Genomic DNA, 22,958 nt, shown 5'->3' on the forward strand with positions numbered 1-22,958 from the left:
GAGTTCGATCCCTGGTACCGATAAAAACGAAAAAAAAAGACAAAAAAAAATAATAATAATAAAAAAAAAAGTATAGCTCATAAATTTAAAAGAAATAAGATTTTTTAGGGCTAAGTGTAGTAGAGTCAGATGAAAAATGGTGCTCTGATTCTGGGGTTTACAGATGACTAAAAGGCCTATGAGCTCAGGAGGAAATGATGCAAAACAAGCTGAACAAAAAGGGAAAGTCTGGAATGGTGATAATGCCCTGAAGATTCAGTCACCTCTGCAGGGGTGGCCTGGACATTGGCTCAGGGCAGGCATCTTACCTCGGAAGGAGGCCAACATACACTGCAGGTAGGCATGCCTCACTGCAGAGGTGGAGGTTTTAAGGCTGAAAGCTTTCTTGAACCATTCAGTGAGCTTCTTGGGCACTTCTGTTGTGAAACGGTTACACCAGAGAGCCAGGATTGAGACAGCATGTACCAAGGTGCCTTCATGAACTAGGACAAGCAAAAGTACACACAGTGTGACCTCTTATAACCAAATCAACTGTGTAGCAAAGAAAGCACTGCAAACAGCACAAGAAAGCAAGGTGTAGGGAAGAAAGCAGTGATATATCAGGCAATTCCCAACCCTGCTCGCTGAAGGAGGTGTGCTTCAGAAAGAGAGAGAGGTCATGGAAGACCTCAACTGTGAAAAACCACAGCCAAGGACAGGTCTGGAATGCATACTCCCCAGGCTGTACAAAATTACCTTCCTGCTGGAGGAATGGAATGAAGAGCTCAGCCACGGTCCCATTCAAGACTTGACCAGAAGACCCCGAGACCAAATGATGACTGATGCTCCCAATCCCTGAAAGGCACATTCACTGCTCAGCTGCTCATCTGTACAAAACCACAGCAAGCAAATCTTCCTGCCACTGTCACTTCTACACAGTGGTCACAAATTTCTGGGTTCCTCCAGCCATGCCTCTCCCTGGCCATTATGAACCCTCCCTCAATTCTCTCTCCACAGTCTTGTCTTTTATAAAAGCCAGGCCTCTTGCCAGGCAAGCAGACAAAAGAGCACTAGGGGCAAGATGGCATGACCAAGACTGCCAGAAAGGTCAGATTCCAAAGGACTCACTGTATATGAGTCACATTAAACCTCCCCCAGTACCAACCACACTTCTAGGACCTGGAGAGGAATCCCATACCTGAAAGGACACTGATCTTCTGGGCTACAATAGTCAGTTTTCCCTCTGAGCCTGAGAGTGGAGAAGCAAAGGTTAAATTCACATCACCCACATTCGCCAGAGGGTAGACAATGCATCATGAGTGACATATGATACACGCAGACTCCAGACATAGTCTTTCTGATGTGAAGCTGAACTTAAAATAACATTTATTAAGGCTAGGCATGGTGGTGCACACCTGTAACCCCAGCACTTGGGAGGCTGAGGCAGGAAGACTGCTGTGAGTTCAAGTCCACACAGTGTGACCTCTTATAACCAAATCAAATGTGTAGCACAAGAGGCCAGCCTGGGCTACACAGAGAGCTCAGGCACAATCTGAACTGGAGTGAGCTGAGCCCGTCTCAAAAAACAAAACAATAAAACACACACACACACACATCCCACATTTAATAGCCTCTTTTGTTTTTTGACTAAAAATGAACTATTTTCTCACAGAATAATTGAGAAACAAAAAAAAATTTTTTTTTGTTAAATCGGTACCAGGGATCGAACTCACAACCGCCTGCTTGCAAGGCAGGTGCTTATGACACTGAGCTAAATCCTCAGCCTCTTTTTTTTTTTAATTTTATTTTTTTATAAACAAAATAATTTTGTAAATCATATGTGGTTTTACTATTCAAAGATATTATTGGTGGCTCACGCCTGTAATCCTAGCACTCAGGAGGCTGAGGCAGGAGGATCATTGTAAGTTCAAGACCAGCCAGGGCTACAAAGTGAGCTCAAGGCCAGCCTGAACTGCATAGAGAGACCCTGTCTCAAAAAAAAAGACAAAAAAAAAAGACATTATTAACAATCTGGAGTATTTTTCTGCCATGTGTACAAAAACACACAGATGTAAAAACAAAAATGTAGATTACTATCTAGACTGGTTTGTGCACTTCCACTCATATCATCTACGTACATTCCAGTGTGGGTATTCCCCTGGCCACACCACCTCATCACAGACAGATGCAGAATCAAGTTTATGCCAGATCTGGAGCTCAGAGGAATGCTAGGGATGCACTTCAGCCACCCTCAAGGCCAAGAAAACTGCTCACCTCCAAGAATGGCAAACAGATGCCTGGTTAGGGCCTCCGTGGCTGAGGAGTCACTGCACTGGCGGGCCAGGTTTCGTAGTGCCAGCACAGCTTCATCCATGAGGCGCGAGCTGTTGGACTTCAGTTGATCTGGACAAACAGAGCCACTGTTTAAGGGCTTCCAGCAGCTGAGCATCCAGACTTTAGTCTGTCTTTCCCACACAACCTGCTCTTTAATCCTGGCTATCTATTCTGATACTAAAGAATCTCAAGAAAGAAACTCAGCCCGTGTAGGTAAGGTTAGACTTTATTTTACTTTATTTTATTTTTGGTACTGGAGATCAAACTCACAACTGCATGCTTGCGAGGCAGACACTGTACTGCTGAACTAAATTCCCGAGCCCCTAAAGCCTTATGTCTAACTTGCGCTGTCTCCTACTTTCTTTGCAATAAGAACTGCAACAAGTACATTCAAAGCTCACATATGTTGAGGAGCTGGAGAGGGGTCAGAATACTCACTAGCCAGGCCTTTCACAATGTCCAGAGCATACTGGCTGAGATCAAGTGTCACTGATGCCAACAGACTGGAGATGGCTAAGGGAACAGAAAGCATTGCCTATGTCAGTCTCTGGGATCAAGACCTGTTTTTGCCCTACTTCCCAGAAAATATTACCAGGCCTGCTGCTTAACTATATGAAACATGACTACCCTTTACCTCTGTAAGACTGCAAGAATGGTTACACCCTTCAATCAGGTCAACTGGAAAGCTTTACTTTCTACCTCTTTTCCAGTCAGCAAAAAAACTGCTCCCTTCCCAGCATTCCACCAAAACCTCCTACCAAGCAGCAGGGACAGAGACTCAACCCTCAAACTCATGGTTTCATGTATCACCTTCACACCAAGTCCAAACTGTCTCAAAAAGGTTCTTAGTCTCAATGCCTCCAATATTATACGCATTCTAAATGGATATACCTTGGTATATTCTTCTAACAAGAAAGTCCATGACTTCAAGGGTCCTTGAACATTCTCTCAAGGTCCCAACAAGGTAACAGTGACTATATTTCCTCATCCAACACATGCATGCACGCACGCACGCGCGCACACACGTGCATACACACACACACACATTTATTTCCTACAGCAAATAAGGAATAAAGCTAATCAGGCAACTGGTCCTTTCCCCACCATCCTTTCCAACAAGAACCTACTTTCAATAACATTCTCTGGACTCCTCAGTAAGGACTTCTGTATGGTGGGCAATATCAGATCCTTAAAATCCGAGTGTGACATATATCGGAGCAGAGGGGCACAGTTATCCTACAAAGAGAAAGGAATCAGGCACCCATCCCTCAGAGGAACAGAACTGGAACAGAGAGCATTGCAGAATGTAAAATTGGATTCGGATCATCCAGGCAAGTAAGGTGCCCACTCACCAAAAGATACTTCGGAGGCTTTACTTTGCTCATCAGGAGGTTCTTCACATAGAAATCCAGCAAGGCACTCTAGGGGACAGAGATCTGGCTATAATTTGACCCTCTAAAGGGCTGGACAGCTGGCCTAAAGAGGTACCTCTGTGGGAGAACCTCCAAATCTCAGTTTTAAGCAGAGGTCTCACTCTAATCTCACACCTCTCTCACCCACACCTACCACTACAACCTCACTTGCCTCCTCTGTGGTCCTTCCCATTGGCTACCTTCTCTGCCCAAAATGTTCTTCCTCACCTCCTCACCTGCTGAACCCCCTACACCCTGTAAGTCATGAGGATGTGTTCCCTGACCCACAGTCAGGTTCCCCTGTTGCCAAGAATCATAGCTTCCTGCCTTTCCCCTTTGTAGCATTAATTACAGTTATAATTAACTAGATGACAACTCACTGAAGGTCAGACTCCTCTGCAGACTGTTTTGCCTGCAGATATCACAGCTCCTTTGCCACTGTACAGAACTAGGTACATGTTAGGTATTTGAAGGAGGTGAATAAATGCCAGCATGAATAAGCAAATTATCATCCTAATAATTACACTAGGAGTCACCAGAGGCCAAACTGCAGGAAAATTTTCCACCTCCTTAAAGTTCATTATCATGGTGCAAGGTCAGGGTCTTGTGTGAGAAAACCAACAAATCTGAGATGAGATCAAGAGCTCAGGACACAAGGGCAAAGCAAGATCCCATTCCTTCCCTGCAGCCAGTCTACAACTTGGCAGACCCATCACCACCATGCCTGGTACTTGCCTTGTGCCGACTGACCACGTCTATTTCCTTGTGGCTCGTGCAGAAGTGCACCAACAACCCCAGCATGCCAGCATAGCTCTGGTTGGGTTCTAGGCTGAGAATGGCTGACAAGTACTGTTCCACTAGTCCGGGGTTCTGAAGAGGAAAAGTGGAAGGCAGGTGAATAAAAACGGCAGTGGGGGCATACAGGCAAGCACTGCCCACCACCTCCTGCCCACTCCTGTCACCTCCTTCCACAGCTTGGTGAGCTTCTTCACAGCACCATCCACAGCATGTTTGTGTGAGCCACCTAGCACCTCCAGCAGGAGCAGGCACTGTACCTCAACCTGCCAGGACCAAGAAAAGCTAAGGTCAAAATGTGAAATGGGTGTGAGAGTCCAATAGCCCTCAGAGCCTGTGGGAGAGCTTTGTCAGGCCCTCTAGATTCTGGCTGCATCTTCCACTCAATCCCAGTTAGATCTTTTCTCTCCATAACCACTATCGCCTTCTCACTTAGCCCTGTTCTCTAATTACACTGTTTACGCAAGCATACGTTCAATATATATTTGTTGAGCACTTACTATGAGTCAGACAATGAAGACAATTACGGAGAAGGATAGAACAATGTACTTTTCTGCACATTATAGTCCAGAAGGAAAAAAAGACACTGAACAAATAAATACACTATTTCATTAAGATGCTATCCAAGAAAAGAACAAGCATCCTATCCCATACACTTATCTCCTTTGACTTGTTCTTCATTAAGTCTACAAGTACTTAGTGAATAGTACCCAAATGGTAGGCACTATGCTAAGTACTAGGGACAAAGAAGTGAAACTTGGGGATTCTGGGAAGATGGCGGAACAGTAAGCAGCAGAGTAAAGAGCCTCTTTGAGAGAAATAGCCCAGATGCTAGAATATAGCATTCTAGAGAAGACCAGAAGAAAAGAAATGGATCCCCTCAACCGAGAAAGAAACTAAAGAGAATTGAAGCCCACAGAAAGAATAAAAACCTAAAAGAAAACTTAAAGAGAAGGCAGTAGCCAAAGGTGCTTTTACGTGAGAAGCACCACTGGAATCCAGAGATGCATGGTCACAGTGAAGCGGGTGCCTGGCAAGCCTGGAGGCATTGGCAGAAAGATGCAGTGGCAGAGGGAAGCAGCGGACTGGAGAACTGCACTGGCTGGTGGTGAGTGTGACGGACTCAGTCCTCCTGCAGGAGTGGGAGACTGGCCGGGAGGCATTTTGGACTCAGGAAGGATAAGCCCAAAACCAAAACTGCAACTGGCTTCATTCACCCACTTCTAGCACAGAGCAGATTGGTGAAAATTGCTTGGACTGAGTGCCGCACCTGTGCATGGTCCAACAGCCAAGAACGAAGGTTCCCTAAAGCTATCCTTAACCAACCCCACCCACAGGGCACACACTAATGTGATGTAGACTACCAGTGGTTAACCAGCTCGGAAAGAAGGGGTCAGCCTGCCCTGCCCCTGCTTACACTCCAATAGTCATCAGCAGATTGGGGAAAGCAGTAAACAGCAGAGATCCCCAGCCAGCATGCTTTTCAGAGTAATTATAATCAATACAGGAAATGCCAGGGACCCCACTACCCATCTGTCTGGAAGAAACCAGGAACATGACAAGAGGAAAAAACAAAAGGCAGTCTCCAACCTCCACCAAAGTAGTACTGATCCAGGAGTGGTAAACACAGAAGAGATCAGGAGTCACACACCTACAGTTTCTGAAGTAACAGCAACTAACATAAAGAAACAACTTCATGAAACTATAAAAGTTAAAACAGAAATACTAATACAAGTAAAGGAAGATACAAAACACATAATAAAGGAAATGCTAAGCACCTCTAAAGAAGATACAGATGGAAAAACAGAGTAACATACAAAAAGGAGGAAAACCTTCAATGAAGAATACAAAAAAAATTTAGAACACATGAAACAAATTCTAAGAGATTACCAGGAAATTAAAATGCCATTGAAAGCTGGCAAAACTGCTTGACAGAAATTATAAAGATGGGGCTGGGGATTTAGCTCAGCGGCATAAGCGCCTGCCTTGCAAGCAGGCAGTCATGAGTTCGATACCTGGTACCAATAAAAAAGAAAAAGACCAAAAAAAAAAAAAGAAACTATAAAGATAGACTATCAAACCTTGAAGACAGGTTTGCAACTTGCTATGCAAAAGGAAAGATCTCTTAAAAATAACAAGGAACTAGGAAGTAATAATACAAAGGCTAGAAGATGACAAGGGGATCTATAACTTAAGAATAAAAAAATATGAGTAAAGAAGCAGGGGTAAACACAAATGAAATACAAAGGCTATTTACAGAAATAATTTTTAAAAACTTCCCAAGCATAAGAAAAGGAAGTGATACTCAGATAAATAACGCATAGAGAACTCCAGCCAACTATAACCAAAATAGATCTACACCTGGACGTATAATAATCAACATCCCAGAAATTCAACATAAGAACAGAATGTTAAAAGCTGTCAGAGAAAAGAATCAGATCATCTATAAAGGAAAACCCATCAGAATCATGACAGACTTCTCAACAGAAACCATCAAATCAAGAAGAGCTTAGAGTGAAGTATTCCAAGTCCTGAAAGAAAATAACCTCCAACCCAGATTGATGTACCCTGTAAAACTATTGCTCAGAATTAATGAAGAAACAGAATGCTTCCATGACAAAGAGGAACTGGGGGAGTGCATGACCATCAAATCAACCCTACAAAAAATTCTAGAGACAGAAAAAAGACCATGGTTTCAGGAACAGCGGCAGAAGGAGCTCACTGAATGGGACAGACAGTGGAATGAAGGGGAAAAGTAGACAACCAACGGCAGAAAAATAGCATGGCAGAGATGAGGCAGAGAAAGTTGGCCATAATCTCTAATATAGATCGGCTCGATACACTAATGAAAAGAAACACAGGCAGAGTGGATCAGGAGATAGGTGCATCAAGATGCTCTATATAAGAAATATAATTAACCTGAAAGAGAGTTTATAGACTGAAAGTCAAAGATGAGAAAACAATGCTCTATAGGACAGAGAACCAGAAAAAAGTGGAGGAAGCTTGCCCATCAGGTACAGATTGGTTGGAAAGACATGACACTTTTATACAATGGAGAACTGCTTAGCTGTAAGGAAGGAAAACCTTGAGGCTCTTGTAGGTAAATGGATACAACTTGAGATCATGCTCAGGGGTAAAAAGGTTCAGAATCACTTAGGTGAATAGCAGGTTGCCTCCCTAATCTAAAAACTAAAGGAGTTAGTAGGATCCAAAATGTACAATGCACCCTGTGAAAGTGAAAGGGGAGGAATTATCTAAAAAGGGAAAGCAGTAGACATTGTTAATCTTGTATCATGATTTGAAATTCATACTATTTTCATCACTGTTTAATTTGATTATATTTTGTTCCAGTTTGTCTACTTGTACTAGATTTGATAGCATGAACAGCTATTCCAAAAATAGCAGGATATACTATGGTAACAATTTTTGATTACCTATTAACTTAATTTGAAGCTCTGTATTGCTTTCACTGTCTGTTTTGACTGATTTTATTTGAATCTGTTTTGTTTGAAAGAGAATAAAAAAAGAAGTGAAACTTGAAACACTGATTCTAGAGTACATGAAGCTCACTATCCCACCCACAGTGGGGCACCTTCTGTGCTCAACTAAAATACCCCAGAGACTGACCATGGGCAAAAACCCAGCCTCTGGAGAGCTGTGCAATCTGCTACCCTAAGAAAAGGGATACGCTTATGAATTCAATGCTGAATTTCACTGGCACATGGACAAAATACCATATGTACAAGTTATTTACAAGTTACTTACCACAACCTAGTTTTAACAATAAAAGATCATAAACAATGTCATTGGTTATCCATAGAGAACTACTTTTATGTACTATGGTACATTTAAAGGATTGGTAAATATTCGTAAAGAATGGGAAGCTCTTTACATGCTACCTTGTGACTAAGGTCACACGTTTCTATGACTCAAGAAAATAAAGAATAGGACTGGGATAAAGCTCAGAAGTAGAGAACTTGTTTAGTATGCATTCAATCCCCAGCACTGGGGGGGAAAAAATGCTTAGCCAGATGTGGTGGTACATGCTTCTGATCCCAAGTGGATTATGCATTTGAGGTCAGCCTAAACTACAGAGTGAGGCTCTCTGTCAAAAGCCAGTTTTTGTCAAGGATATAGCTCAGCAGCATAGCACCTACCTGGCAAATGAGTTCAATTCCCAGTCCCAGAAAGTCATTTTTAAAGTTTGCTGATAGCACATTCAGAACTGCATTGCTGTTCCATCTCCCTAAAATGTTCTAACCCTTGACTTGGACATGGCTTGTCTTGTATATTTGAGGTCTCCCCTCAAACATCACCTCTGAACTTCCTTCTCAACACTCTACCATCTCTCCATTCCCCCTACCCTGTTTTTCTGCACCACTACTTTATATTTTCATGCTTGTAGACTTGTTTTTGGTTTGGTTCTGGTTTTCGGTTGAAATGAAGTCTTGCTATGTAGTTCAGGGTGGCACTAAACTCACTGTGTAGTACAGGCTGGCCTCAAACCCACTGTGATTCTCCTGTTTCAGCCTCTCAAGTGCTAGGATTACAGGCGCGTGCTGCGCACTTGTTTTTTATCTATCTTTCTACAAGACTGCAAGCTCTATGGGAGTAAGATGCTTTTCTGCCTTGTCTACACATCAGGACATGGGACTCCCTTGACACATACTTGAGTGACAGAATTACAAGCTGTATGAATAAATGACATTAGCAACCAGCAAAGGAAAACCTCAGCTTCTTTTTATGGTACTCGGGATCAAATGGAAAAGATTCTAAACACAGAAAAACTAAATAGTTGCAAGCTTCTGATGCAGTCTGTGCTATCAAAACCATGCTCCTAGGCTAACATCTCCTAGTCAGTAATCCACAGGCAGGCTGAATGGTCTCAGATAATGGTTGTGAGAATTCAGCAGAGGGAAGCCAGTGAGCTTGCCCTTGGGAACCATATTATGAGAAAGCCTCATGGTTAACAATGAAATCCATACTCAAGGGGATTCAAGAAAAGACTCAGCTCAACCAATGACAGTTTTTGCCACCGGTTGAACTGAGAAGTTTCAGTGTTCTGATCTATCATTAATCAATCACTGAAGGCTACTCCCTCACTATCCCCAGAGGTATAAAGTTAGGTAAATCTGCATGGATAAGGCCATCTATCTATCTAACCTGCTACCTGTTTAATGGAGAGGTGTTTCAGCTTTCTAACACCATTTGTCATTCATAACTACTTGCATAGCATTCTATAGTTTCTCCAACCATTTCACACCTTGACCGAGCCTGCCTTTAAAACAATACTTTAAGACAGGTAAGGTGGATGATACTTTTCCCCATTTTGCAGATAAGGACACAGAAGTTAAGTGATCCATACCAGGACCCTCAGACTCCATCACTAAATCATAAACCACTCCTTCTGACATATCTGAACTAGGTGTGGTGGTACATGCATACTATAATAACAGTACTCAGAAGGCTGAGGTAAGTGGATCACCACAAGTCTGAGCCCACCCTGGCCAACCTGAACAAATGGCTAGATACTGACTCAAATAAATAAATTTAATTCAACTTAATTAAAAAATAAACATTGGGGCCAGGATTTTAGCTCAGTTGTGTAAGTGCCTGCTTGGCAAGCATGAGGTCATGAGTTTGATCTCCAGTACCAAAAAATAAATAAATACATATATACACACATATATTTTAGTCATTCAAAAGAACCTTCTTACTTGGCATATTAGGTCATGTCTGGTTAACAGACACATGGGAAGGAAAAACAGAAAGTGTGCAAGAAGCAGGCACAGAAAGGAAGAAGAGAGCCAGGTGTGGTGGGGCACTCCTGTAATCCCAGCATTTGGGAGGCTGAGGCAGGAGAATCGTTGCAAGTTCAAGACCAGCTTGGGTTACAAAGTGAGCCCAAGGCCAACCTGAATTGCATAATGAGACCCTATCTCAAAAAAAAAAAAAGAAAGGAAGGAAGAACAGAATTAAGGACCACTGTACATGGCAAGAATTCCATTGCATTAGCCACTTCAACACTGAAATCCAAACACAGGGAAAGGAATGATTAGACAGAAAAAAACAAAATGATTTATATTACTATATTTTCTGGTTTCCTTATTTTTTGTTTGTCTTCACTATTCTGGCCTATCATGTCTTCCACACGTGCCATGAAACCAGTTTCAACATTTCTCCTGTTTATCACTGTATTCTCAAAAGCCTAGCACTGTGTCTAACACAGAGAAGCTCAGAAACATTTCATGAACAGACAAACCTATTATATTGCCCCTGTGCCCATCTGCCAAAGTCACAGGCCACAGGACAATTCAAAGTGCCTCACCAGGCACTTTGGCACCAGGAATAGCACTGGGCATACAGGAGGGGCTTACATTAACTCCGTGCAGAAAGCTGACCATCACTCTTCTAAATACCTGGGAACCTACCAATTTGTTCCAGATGTCTCCTTGTCGCTTGACTTTTGAGGAAAAGACAGTGCGCACTAGAAGGCAGGTCCATGTCAGGGCCAGCAAGGCAGCTGAGCCACTGCTTTTACTAAAGAGGGCAGGGAAAGGAGAAAGGAAAATGAGTAAACAGACAGTATCAGGTTCCATCTGGTGGACAAATGCTTACCCTGAAGACTGTTTGGTACATAAGACCCTCCCTCGATCTAATAGGGCAGGAACTTGAAATCTGCTCAAATCATCTGTGACAAACTCAAGATAAGGAATCCAGGCCTCATTAACCAAAATCCCATTTCTTGGCATTTAATCTCCATAAAAACAAAAAGATGGCTTCCCTCCTTGCTGCCACTGCTTCCAGCCCTGCTCCTCAGGAAAATGCTTCTCTCTACTAAGCTGACTACCCAGCTCCTCCCTCCATTCAGAGGCAGTTTCCAGGTGCCATTCAGAGTGCAAAGGGCTAAGAGCCAGGTGCACTCACACCTGCTCAGCAGGCTTTTGTGCATCAACCTACCTGAGTAGGACTCCACCAACCTCCAGGAGACCATGACCTTTATCTCTTACCTGGGAACACCTGCTTTGGAGCCAATGCCTGAAGACTGCAGAGAATGTAAGAGGTTTTTAGCAGTGGCCTCTGGCTGGGCCTCAGCCAACTGCTGGATAGCTGCCTGCAAGGCCCTGCGGGAGGCTGCATCTCTAGAGAGAGGAATGAGAGGGAAGGATGAATATATGGATTCAGGCAGGCACAGCTTCTTAGACCAAGTACTGGTGTTTCTTGGGGAAAAGTGATTGATCACACTGTATTCCAATAGACCAGACAGTGGGAGTAGACAACTAACTAAATAAATCCACCTCATCCCTGAGAAGTAACTGTTATGGGTAAATAAGCCATGAAGAATGTAAGTCCAACACCTACATTTATAGAACCTTTATAAGGGATTCAAACTAGGCCAAGTGCTTTTACACACATGATTAATGACAGTATACACACAATGCACACTCAAGATGGGGCAAACTCTGTTTCATTTTATACTTCACACTTACTAATAATCATCTATACCTCATTCTGCAGATGGGGAAAATGAGGCCCACAGAAGTTAAGTAAATTGTCAGGACCTAACAGGCAGGACATAGACCCAAGCAATCTGTTTCCCTTAACCACTACCCTAACATCATATTCTTATACAAAATGCTCTAGACACCAGGCTTTTGGCTGGAATTCACCTGTATCGATGTAGAGTCAAGCAGAATAATTTGCAGAGCCCTTTTACTGCTCCCTCTGGCAGATCTGAAACCAAAGATCACAAAGATTGGTCAATAAAAATGGTGTGGTAAATATCCACTTAAGCCAGTCATTCTGCCAAACAGGAACTCTCCACTGGACACTTCAACTCTGCCTATATGCTTAAGATAAAAGGAAAAATCAATGATAGAACAAAACCCTAGGAAAAACTACAGAAAAGTTTCAGGCAGCCATTTGCTAAACAAATGAAACTAAGGTGGTACCAACAGCTTCAAAATGTTCTGTTTTCTAACAAGTAAAGGTCAGAAGTACTAGAACTATTTGGCTGGGGTTTTCTGTTTCTGTTTTTGTTTGTCTAAGATAATAAATATGTAATCCAGGCTGCCTTCAGATTTTCAGGGATCCTCCTGCCTTAGCTTCCTGAGTGCTAGGATTATAGGCATGCACCAAAATGCCCAACTATTGTGCTTCTTGATCTGGGTGCTAGTTACATGATACAATTCTTAGTTTATGATGATTCAGCAAGCTGTTGGCTTGTGATTTATGCACCTTCTTACAAATATTGTAACTGTTTAAAAAGTAATACAAAGCCAGGTGCAGTGCCTCATAGCTGCCCAGCACTTTCAGAGGCTAACACAAGAAACTAGAACGTTTAAGTTCTACCTGGCAACCTAGTGAGTCCTTGTCTCAAAATAGCCTGTCTGGCAAGTACAAGGTCCTGAGTTCAATTCCTGGTACCAAAAACATTTAAAATAAGATGGGAATGTAGCTCAGTCAAAGGCCTGAGGTTCAATCCCCAAAATAAATAAACAAATAAGTAGGCAGGTAAGTAGGTCAGTAGATGGGCAAGTAGCTAGCTAGCTAGATAGTAAGTATAAGCCAGTGTGCTTCTATAGTTCTACCTATTTGAGAGCCTGAGGTGGGAGAATCATCTGAACCCAAGAATTTGAGGCTAGCTGACATGCTAGACCAGAGAACACAGATGACAGAAGCATGAGCAGTATAAGACAAAGGTGGTGGGCACTCAAGAGCAGGAAGCCCAAGGGCGCACGTGGTGTCTCACACTTCAGGTCCCGAATGACAGAAAGGAAATGAATGAGGTGCAGTGGCCAGTTCCTCCTAGGTCGATTAACACTGTATTAGTCCATCTGTCAGAGGCTATTTCAGTGATTGAGAAAGAATGAGTAACTGAGGCCAGAAACTGATGGTGACTAAGACAATGGTGATAATAACAGCTAATATACACTGTGAATACACCACAGCCAGGCAACATGTTAAACACCCACTGTGCAAGAGCCCAGCTGAGCCCTCCATCATTGACCGGCACTAGAGAAAAGATCAGATGCAGGAGATGCTGCCTCTGCAAGTCTTTCAAGTCTGTGAAAGGACTGTGGAGGCCACAGGCAAGGCAAGGTGAACCAAGTGCCCCCAAGGTTAAACAGCTCTGAGCAAGTCCTCAATGCCTCAGCCTGGCTAGAAACATCTCACTCCAACTCTTGTTGACTTACAGGACTAGATGTTTCCTGACAAATGGAAGCCAGAGTAATTGCCACTGTGCAACAGCTCCTTCTTGAACTCAGAAAATTAGGAAACTGAGTATAAATGATTTCATGAAGGAAGTAGTTAATTTTCCCCCAATCAACTTGCACACCAAAGGCTACTAAGCACTTCACCAATATAGACCATCCTGAACTGAGGGCTTTCAGGATGAGAGAAGAATGACATCACTCTTAGAAAGTGGTAAGTAGTTCATAAGCTTAACCCACACAAGTCAAGCTCTTTATTCCATGAACTCATAGGTACAGGGAGTATAGCATGTGGCAGTTATTTCACAGGGAAAGTTGGCCACTGCAGCTCAGCACAGGTGCATGGCTGGTGGCTAGTGTGGCTAGTGTAACTTTTATTAACTGGAACCCTGCCAAGAATCTAACCAGAAAGTCCTCTGAGGTGGCCATAAAACTCACACACTTAAAGCATGAATACTCGGGAGAATGTCTTAGAAGCTCACACCCAGCAATTTACTTCACTTAAACACCGCTTTAACAAGCTTGGGTATACTACCCAAGAGAAGAGAAGCAGCAAATGGGAAGATGAGAGGAAGGAAATAGGTTCTTCCTCATGTCAAGCCGACAGAAGAGGAGACTCAACTCCATAGTGCCTCGGTCTTCAAACCTGAATCAACACAGGACTCTTCTAGAGGCTTAGCAAACATCGCCCAGGGTTTCTGACTGCATTGCTAGGGTGAAGCTAAAATCTGTCTAACAGGTTCTGAGGTGGTGCTCACACTGATGCTGGGTGCCTTTCTGACTCCCAGGCTTAGGAACCACACTGTGAGAACTAATGCTGTACAGTAAAACACACCAAAAGGAAACTCAAAAAACTAGTAAGGATTTATTGAATAAAGACAAACTGTCATACAAACAGTCCGTTGCAACATGCATGCCATAGGTTCACCACTAATGTCATAGGAACATGGCTTTATTATGGGGCGGGATCAGCATAATGAGATGAGCCCAGCTTTCCCCAGTAAACAAGAAGTTCAAGCCACGTGCAATGGAACTCACCAGTAAACCTAGCTACTACTTTGAAGATTAAGACAGTAGAATCACAAGTTCAACACCAGCCTGGGCAACTTAGGGTCTCAAAATAAAAAACTTAAAGGGGTTGGCACGTAGCTCAGTGGTAGTACACCCCTGAGTTTAATCTCCCACCTCCTTTCCCCGGGGAAGCAGAAGCTCTCAAGGAAAACAGTTCACTGAAGAAAGTTTAATGAAGGCAAAACATTTTACTATGAATACTCCAACAGGGCTGGAGAAAATACATCTCCCAAACGTTTTTGATTTTTGTTATTGCTTTGTTTGGTTCTTTTTGTCACTTATTTGTTTGTTTGTTTTTGTGACAAGGTCTCACTATACAGTTCAGGCTGGCCTTAAGCTCATTTTGCAGCCCAGATTGGTCTTGAACTTGCAACAATCTCCTGCCTCAGCCTCCTGAGTGCTAGAATTATGGGCGTGCATCACCATGTCCGCCTTTATTGATTTTGGAACTCTATACTAGCCAATCATCTCTTACCATTTTGCTGACTACAAAGAACACACAGGGGTAGAATGCTACAAATCACATACAGGATGATTTTGTTTTCACAGACTGGACAGTATCTTTTAGAATGTTTTCAATCAAAGTGGCTAAAACTATAAAATGTTTTACTCTCCACTAATCCAAAATGTTTCAGGGCACAGTATAACAAGCAAAGAAAGTGAAGGCAGAAGTTATACCCAGTAGGGAAAAGATCGCCATTCTAAGGTAAGCATACAACTTTGTTTTCATTGGTTTGTTTTTGTTGTTTCTGTTTTATTTTTTTGTTTTGGTTTTTTATCGGTACGGGGGATCGAACTCACGACCACGTGCTTGCAAGGCAGGCACTTATGCCGCTGAGCTAAATCCCTAGCCCCTTTGTTTTATTTTTTGAGACAAGATCTCACTATTAGTTCATGGCCTAAGACTGGCCTAAGATGGCCTAGAACCTACTGTGTAGTACAAGCTATCATTGAACTTGTAGCAATCCCCCTGCTTCAGCCTCCCAAGTGCTGGGATCATGGGCATTTACCACCATACCCAGCTACAATTTATTTTTGAAATGAAACAGTATCCAGGCTACCTGATGACAAATAAATACCTTTTCCAGCAACACACTTCCCCAGTTCACTGAGGATTTCTCTCCGTTCCTTCACACTGGCTGTTGTCACCTTTCCTGCAAAACGCTTTAGTGTCTCAGAAACCTATAAAGACAAAGCCCACAGAGACAATTTCACCAGTCAGATTAGAAAACAACGAGTATATGAGTGAGTGTCCATATGCTGAAACTGCCACACTGTTGGGCTGGATAATTCCTTGTTATAGAGGTTACTTTTACACACTGCAAGATTTTTAGCAGCATTTCTGGTCTCTACTACTAGTAGCAGCCAGAAGCAGTCCACCCACCTCCCACCTCAGCTGTAATGAAATCTTCTCCAGACATTGTCAAATGTCTCCTGTGGGGCAAAATCACACCCAGGTGAGGTGTACCATTTTAATCCAACCAGCAGGCCTGGATATGTATGTAGCTCAGTGGTAAAATGCTTGCCTAGCAAGTCTGAGGCCCTGGATCCCATCCCTAGTACCACAAGGGAGAAAAAAAGAGCTTGATTCAATTAGTCAATACATTTCAACTTGGGCCCAAAGAGGCAAAGCAAAAGTAAAACCACCTGGACAGAAAATACACTTTCAGAACTACTCAAAATCTAGGGATGGCCTACTGTGTGCCCAGCATGTTTCTTCTAATCTACTTTACATTAGCCTCCCACAGAAGCCAGTCTAGCAGAACATCCACATACTGGCTAAAAGTGAAAGGTTAAGAGGTTGGATCCCTCAGTTGCCCTGTCTGGCTCAGTGGAGCACACCTGTAATCCCAGCACTCTGGAGGCTGAGGCAGGAGGATCACTGTGAGTTTGAGGCCAGCTCTAAGCTACAAAGTAAATTCAAGGCCAACCTAAATTGCATAGTTTTCAAACCTGTCTCAAAAAAAGAAAAAAAAAAAGAGGCTGGATGTCAGTTCTGCCTCTTGCTAGCTGTAGGAACTCCAAAGTAATGTCACTTCTTGATCTTCCATTTCACCTATGCCATGTAGGTAACACCTGTATTATACAAGTGTTACAGAGATTAGTGACAAAGAATGCATGCTGCATTTACTCTCATCTAGAGTATAAAGTTGACTACTAATGCTAAGCAGTCTGCAAGGAAAACATCAGAAGCTCCAGCTTATGATGAAGGAACCACCTCCGAAACAGGAGGTCATTTCTCAGAGAGAAGCAGTTACAGCACCTGCATTTCTGAAACTAAACCTGAAACCAAGTAAGTCTGTAAACTGATACTAGTAAGTCTGTAGCTTTCAACAGTCACCCAGGTTAACCAAGCTGCAGCCCCCTGCTTACGGGCTCAGGGAGAAAAGTTTGTGAATACTCATGAAAACCTGCGAAAATCTTCTCCTGAGCAAGTCTACAAGTTACAAAGGCTGGGTGGTGGATTTTATAAGTGGGAGAGCAGTTAAGATTCATATAGCCAACACAATGGTGTCACCATTTTCTTCTGAGAGTATTTCTCAGCCCTCATCAGTAGTATAAGTCAAGGGTACACAAAGAAACAAAATAATGCTAGGTTTTTCTTTTATGCTTAAATGCATGCTTTAATTCTCTTGGCAGTGAGTAAACTGATGTTCAAACTTTTACATACATGATCTATTGTTTCAACTTTAAAATATCGTTTTGTTTTTGGTGACAGGGCCTTGCAATAATATAGTCCAGGTCGGCTTCAAATTCATGATCCCCTTGCCTCAGCCTCCCAAGTGCTAGGATCATAGTTCCTCATGAACTACATAGTGAGATCCTGTCTCAACAGAGACAGAGACAGAGACAGAGAGAGACAGGACACACATAGAGAGGAGGGGAAGGGAGAGGAGGGAAGGAGAAAAGAGAGGAGAGGAGAGGAGAGGGGAGAGGAGAGGAGAGGAGAGGAGAGGAGAGGAGAGGAGAGGAGAGGAGAGAAGAGGAGAGATCACAGTGCTCTGGGACATTTGTAATTAAAAACTAGTTCCTTCCCCAAGAATAACCTCCTGTGTTAGTTCTGGCTGATTTTTCAGTACTTACCTCCAAACATATAAATACATGCTCACATTAGTACTTCTTGATTGTTCAGTTTTACAGTCTTTTCACCTTTCTTTGTCTGACCCTACCATATGCCCTCCCCATTTTTCCAATATTAAGTCCCTAGTTTCATCATGTGGACTAGCTGATGTAGTTGGTATTTGCCTTGTATGTAGTTAATTCCCTATGAATGAACTGTTTCTTATCAAGTCTTTTTATTTCATTGGCATTATTAATTACCTGTTCCCACCTTACCTCACTTTGCCTTGTTTTATCGCCTTTTTTTTTTTTTTGAGACAGGGTCTTGCTATGTCATTTAAGCTGTCCTTAACTCACCATGTAGCCCAGCCTGGCCTGGAACTCTCAGCAATCCTCCAGTCTCAGCCTCCTGAGTGCTGGAATTACACGCATGCACCACCACACCCAGCTTATTCCATCTATTCTTAACCCATTTACTTACTTGTCTAATACCTGCAGCTTAACTAGTAGAGGAAGTTCTAGCCTCCTGAAGGAATTTCTCTAGGTTTTCTCTCCTGACTCCTAAAGGATCTTTCTCAGAGTTTTTGCTCCTGCCACAATTCGACAGATGATCCTTTAACATTTATGTAGTTTATCAGTACATTAAAATATACTCTTTCCTGGACCAGGTGAAGTACATTCTTCATTCTGGGGCACCCATGAAAGTCTGAGAGTCTTCTAGCCTCACACTTAAGTTTGTCTAGACTCAGAACTAAATCAGTTTCCTTCAGAACTGAAGACATTTCTCCGCTGAGTTCTAACTTGAAGTTATGAAGTCCAATGCCTTTCTTCTGACTCTTGATCCTTTGGATGAGACCTGGTTTTTCTTCCTAGATCCCAGATCTTTGTTTCAGGACTCTAATGTGTTTTATTGTAAATCTATTTTTATTCATTGTGTTCAGTTCTCAAACTGCTGGTCTAGAAACACATCCTTCAGTTGGGAGAAATTTTCTTGAATTATTTTATTAACAATTTCCTTGGGGAAAAAAATTCCCTTGGATACCAGTCTTGTATTGTGTTCATTTTGCAGTGGTCCTCTGCATTATAGTACCCAGAGAGAAAATCACTACTCTTTGGTCAGTGTGGAAGAGATGGAATTTACTGCATTTGAACATGGCTTTCAACTAATCTTACTTAAACTAGTCCCTCTACATTCACCCTCACTTTGAGGGTAGCTGATACCATCAATTTACATCTTTAAGGAATTCCACAATGTATTTCCATTGCACTTCCCTGTGCCTCCAGCTTTCTTAACTGTTGGGTTACCATTCTTTGTGACCTTCTAACTTCCCAAACTTTGCTGTCACTACCTATGCCTTATTCACCTAGTCCTTGTGATGTGTGTGTGTGTGTGTGTATGTATTGCTGGGGATCAAATATAGAGCCTAACACATGTTAAGCAAATGCTGTACCAATGAGCTAATCTCTCAGCTTTCCAATTTTCCCTCTCCTATACTGGAGATTCAATCCAGGGTTTTGTACACAGGTTTGTACAAGCACTTTTTTTTTTTTTTTCCCACATTTATACCTCTGTCCTTGGATTTTTTTTAATTTTTTTTTTTCTTTTTGGTACCGGGAGTCAAAAGTATCTCACACTTGCCAGGTGGCACTGTGGTGCTAAGCTATATCCCTGGCCTTATCCTTAGATTTTAAAAAGAAATCTCTTACTGCTGAGATGTAGCTCAGTAGCACAGCACCTACCTGGCAAGTGCCAGACCCTTAGTTTGACTACCAGTTGGGGGAGGAGGCAGTCATATTAGTTTCAATGAGTTTGAAGAAGACAGCACAAACAAATCTGTATACCACCCTCTATCTGGAATTCCTATAAAGCTATCTTTTCACATAATATTAAACTTCTAGCTAGGTTCTCTCAAAAAGATGAACGAGCTTTTCAGGGTCAAGGCTCTTTTTTTTAATCAGAAAATGAACGATACACATTTGAAATCTTGTCACAAAACCACACTGTAAGATCCTTCGGGGAAGTCATTTGCTTGTGAGATCAGATGCAAATAGCTTTCAAGTTCACAGTTCAAGAGAAGCACTGTCCAACAGAACTTTCTGTGATGACAAAAATGGTTTCCTAAACTAACCAATACAGCAGCCACTAGACAACAGCTACTTGTGTAATGAACTATGGCTTGTGTGAGTAAAGAACTGACTTTTTTTTTTTTTTTTTTTGTCTTTTTCATTTTTATCGGTACCAAGGATCGAACTCACGACTGCCTGCTTGCAAGGCAGGTGCTTATGCCGCTGAGCTAAATCCCCAGCCCCCAAGAACTGACTTTTTAAATTTCATTTCGTTTTAACTAACTTAAGAATTCAAGGTAGCCTCTAACCATGTTAAGCAGTTAAGCAGTTATACCGTTACAGGCTACCATACTAGATAAGAAAGCTCTAGAGAAGATTCTTTTATGCTCAAGCATTAAAATTAAACCCTCAGCATATTATATCAAAATTAAACCCTCAGCATATTTCTCCAAAACCCTCTAAAAACACACCACAGACTGAGATGCTTTTTCTACTATTCAGTGTAATACAACTTTATACAAATTAACAGCCCCTTGGATAGGACACTCTCATTAAATGTTTTGTGTCTTTAGGATTAAGTGGTCACTTTTCACCTCAGAGCCTACACATAAAAATCGATTGACTTCCTTACTCTAAAGATCCAGGCGAGCAAAGAAAGCTGTTCTTTTGAACCAGTGTCTTCTTCCCATAAGACTGGCTTTAAACCCCAAAACATGGCTACAAGTGAGACTAAGTGGAAGAAAAAGGTCTCCCCGAGTCCTTCCTGAACTACAAAGTACCCACATGGTAACAACACTCGAAGTGTCAAGACTTCCAAGTTAAGGACAGCTCTTTTATCTAACCCTACACCTAACAATCACCAAGATACAGAGCGTTACTTTATCTCACTGAATCTTCACTACAAAATAGCTGCAATTTCAATTCCATTTATATTAAGACCTGTCAAGGTGGTCTTTTTTCTAGTGTATCCAAAAAAAAAAAAAAAAAAAAAAAAAATCCGATAGGCAGGGACTAAAATCCCAAACAGTTTAATCTAAAGATGGCGCTGTACTTCAAGCATACTAGGTGCTTGAAAATCACTGATGAATATAAAGTTTAAAAGTAGACTTGGCGTTGGACCGAAGCTCCATGGTAAAATTGAGCGGAGACGCTGAGAGGCGAACTTCTGCAACTGTGAGGGCAGGATAAAGGCCCCGAGAGCTCCAGCTGCCGAAGCCGGAGCCCGCACTCTCGCGCCGGAGTCGATATGCGCCGCCCGGGCCGGGCCAGTTCGGGAGCCCAGACGAACCGGCCAGAAGCGGCCTCCAGGCCCCGCTGTGAGCAGCCGTCAACCCAACACCCTCGCCGAACGGCCCGGCCCGACTACCACGGACCGCGCCCAGTCACTGGCCGCGTTGGCCCCGCAGCGCCCGCCTCACCTGCGTGTCGGCCGCCATCCTGCCGGCGCTGACTCCGGAACCACTTCTGGAGCACTTCCGGGTCACAGCGGGGTACACGCGGCAGAGCTAGACTTGCAGTCCGCTGGGGCTGGCCGGGGCCTGGCGCCCCCGGGCGGGTCGGCGGCCGCCGCAGCCGGGATTTGGGAGTACAGCCTCCGGGTCTCAGGTTGCCCGGGCCCAGGCCCTTTTCAGCCAGCCCTCCGGGGAAATAGGGACTTGTCACGTGGTCAGACTACCTGCAACCCCCTGACTCACTTAAAGCCGGCAGGTCCTGGCAGGACACCGCCGTGCAGTCTTTTCCCGAGAGTGTTTTCTTAGAGAACCTATTAAGTATTGCTTCCCGCACCGCAAGAAGTTAACTAGGTAAAAGACCTAATCTTTTGACCTGAGTATACACATCAGTGAGGGAGGACTTCCAACGGGTTAGAAAAGGGGTGTTGATAAGCCGTCGGGAAACCACGCGGGAGCTGAGAAGCCTGGCGGGTGAGAAGGTGGAGCAGTGGTGAATAAATAGTGGCTGCTCAGGGCTGGAAGTATAAACCAAGGCCGCAGGTGGAAAGGCAAGAGTCACAAGGTCTTTGAGTGTCCTCTCAATTCTATTGTGTCGAGGCGGCAGGATGGAGAATGAGGTTTCAAGTTTAGTTGCCGTTTATTTACAATGGCCTTCAGACTTCTGACAGACCTACTTGAAAAACACCATGGTCGGGGTGCACCTGTAATCCCAGCACTCCGGAGGCTGGCCTTGAGTTCAAAGATAGCCTGGGCCACACAGTAAATTAAAGCCCGGCCCAAACTACACAGCAAGGCCGTCTCCCCACCTCACCCCTCCAAAAAAGACCCAGCAGGAATCTGTAATGAACGAAAGCCAACAAAATACCCCTGAAGTAATAAATTTCTTAGAACATTAGTCACAACGGGGCTATCAATTGGATCAGTTTGAAAAATCTTACTTCTTCAGTGCCTGTACCAATTTATGACACTGCACCTACTTAAAATTTTAGAGAAATCCAGGCTGATGACTGGCCAAAGCAACAGAAATTCTAAGGGGGTACTCTTCCCTTATCTGCAATTTTGCTTTCCAGTTTAACCATGGTCTGAAAATTGAATGCTACGACTGAATGCTACAAACTTGTAGATTTTGACTTCCAAGCTATTTCTTGCACCCTTCCTATCTTCCTCCAATGTACTCACTGCGTAAGCTACTTTAGTAGAATGCAAGTGGTGGCACACACCTGATAATCTCAAAAGCTGAGAGGTAAGAGAATCACTCCAAATTTGAGGCCAGCCTGTACTGCACAGCGATAGCCTCCAACTACACATCAAAATTTCTTCATTTGAAAAAAACCTCAAATCCGTACTTAATACATTGTAGTATGGCCTGGAGACCTAGCTCAGGGCATAAGGTTTGCCTGACAACTATAAGGTTGTGAATTCAATCCCCAGTACCAAACCACTACTACACTGTAGCTGTTTACAGTTTTGGGTATTAAGTAACCTAGAAGTAATCTGTTGTATACAGAATATGCGAGTTATATGTAAATGCTACACCATTTTATGTAAGGCACTTGAGATTGGCAAATTTTTCC

At 43.0% G+C, this 22,958-nt stretch overlaps 1 protein-coding gene across 2 annotated transcripts in view; it reads right to left on the reverse strand.

Moving 5' to 3' along the window:
• Gcn1 (GCN1 activator of EIF2AK4) overlaps positions 1–21,422 on the reverse strand; it is a 70,536-nt gene extending 49,114 nt beyond the window's left edge. For both annotated transcript variants that reach the window (XM_013141796.3, XM_003478371.5), the window contains exons 1-14: positions 21,352–21,422; positions 15,886–15,988; positions 12,191–12,254; positions 11,531–11,662; positions 10,952–11,060; positions 4,688–4,786; positions 4,461–4,595; positions 3,666–3,734; positions 3,441–3,549; positions 2,752–2,826; positions 2,254–2,382; positions 1,178–1,228; positions 736–834; positions 309–482 (exon numbers count right to left, since the gene is read on the reverse strand). In XM_013141796.3, the coding sequence (XP_012997250.2) occupies positions 309–482; positions 736–834; positions 1,178–1,228; positions 2,254–2,382; positions 2,752–2,826; positions 3,441–3,549; positions 3,666–3,734; positions 4,461–4,595; positions 4,688–4,786; positions 10,952–11,060; positions 11,531–11,662; positions 12,191–12,254; positions 15,886–15,988; positions 21,352–21,369 (1,366 nt within the window). In that variant the 5' untranslated portion in view covers positions 21,370–21,422. The remainder of the gene's footprint in view (positions 1–308; positions 483–735; positions 835–1,177; positions 1,229–2,253; positions 2,383–2,751; positions 2,827–3,440; positions 3,550–3,665; positions 3,735–4,460; positions 4,596–4,687; positions 4,787–10,951; positions 11,061–11,530; positions 11,663–12,190; positions 12,255–15,885; positions 15,989–21,351) is intronic.
• Between the last annotated feature and the right edge of the window lie 1,536 nt (positions 21,423–22,958).

This window comes from Cavia porcellus, unplaced genomic scaffold (assembly GCF_034190915.1).
Source record: "Cavia porcellus strain 051 isolate PalLab524CR breed Dunkin Hartley unplaced genomic scaffold, mCavPor4.1 scaffold_16, whole genome shotgun sequence".
In the NCBI taxonomy this organism is placed as follows: Eukaryota; Metazoa; Chordata; class Mammalia; order Rodentia; family Caviidae; genus Cavia; species Cavia porcellus.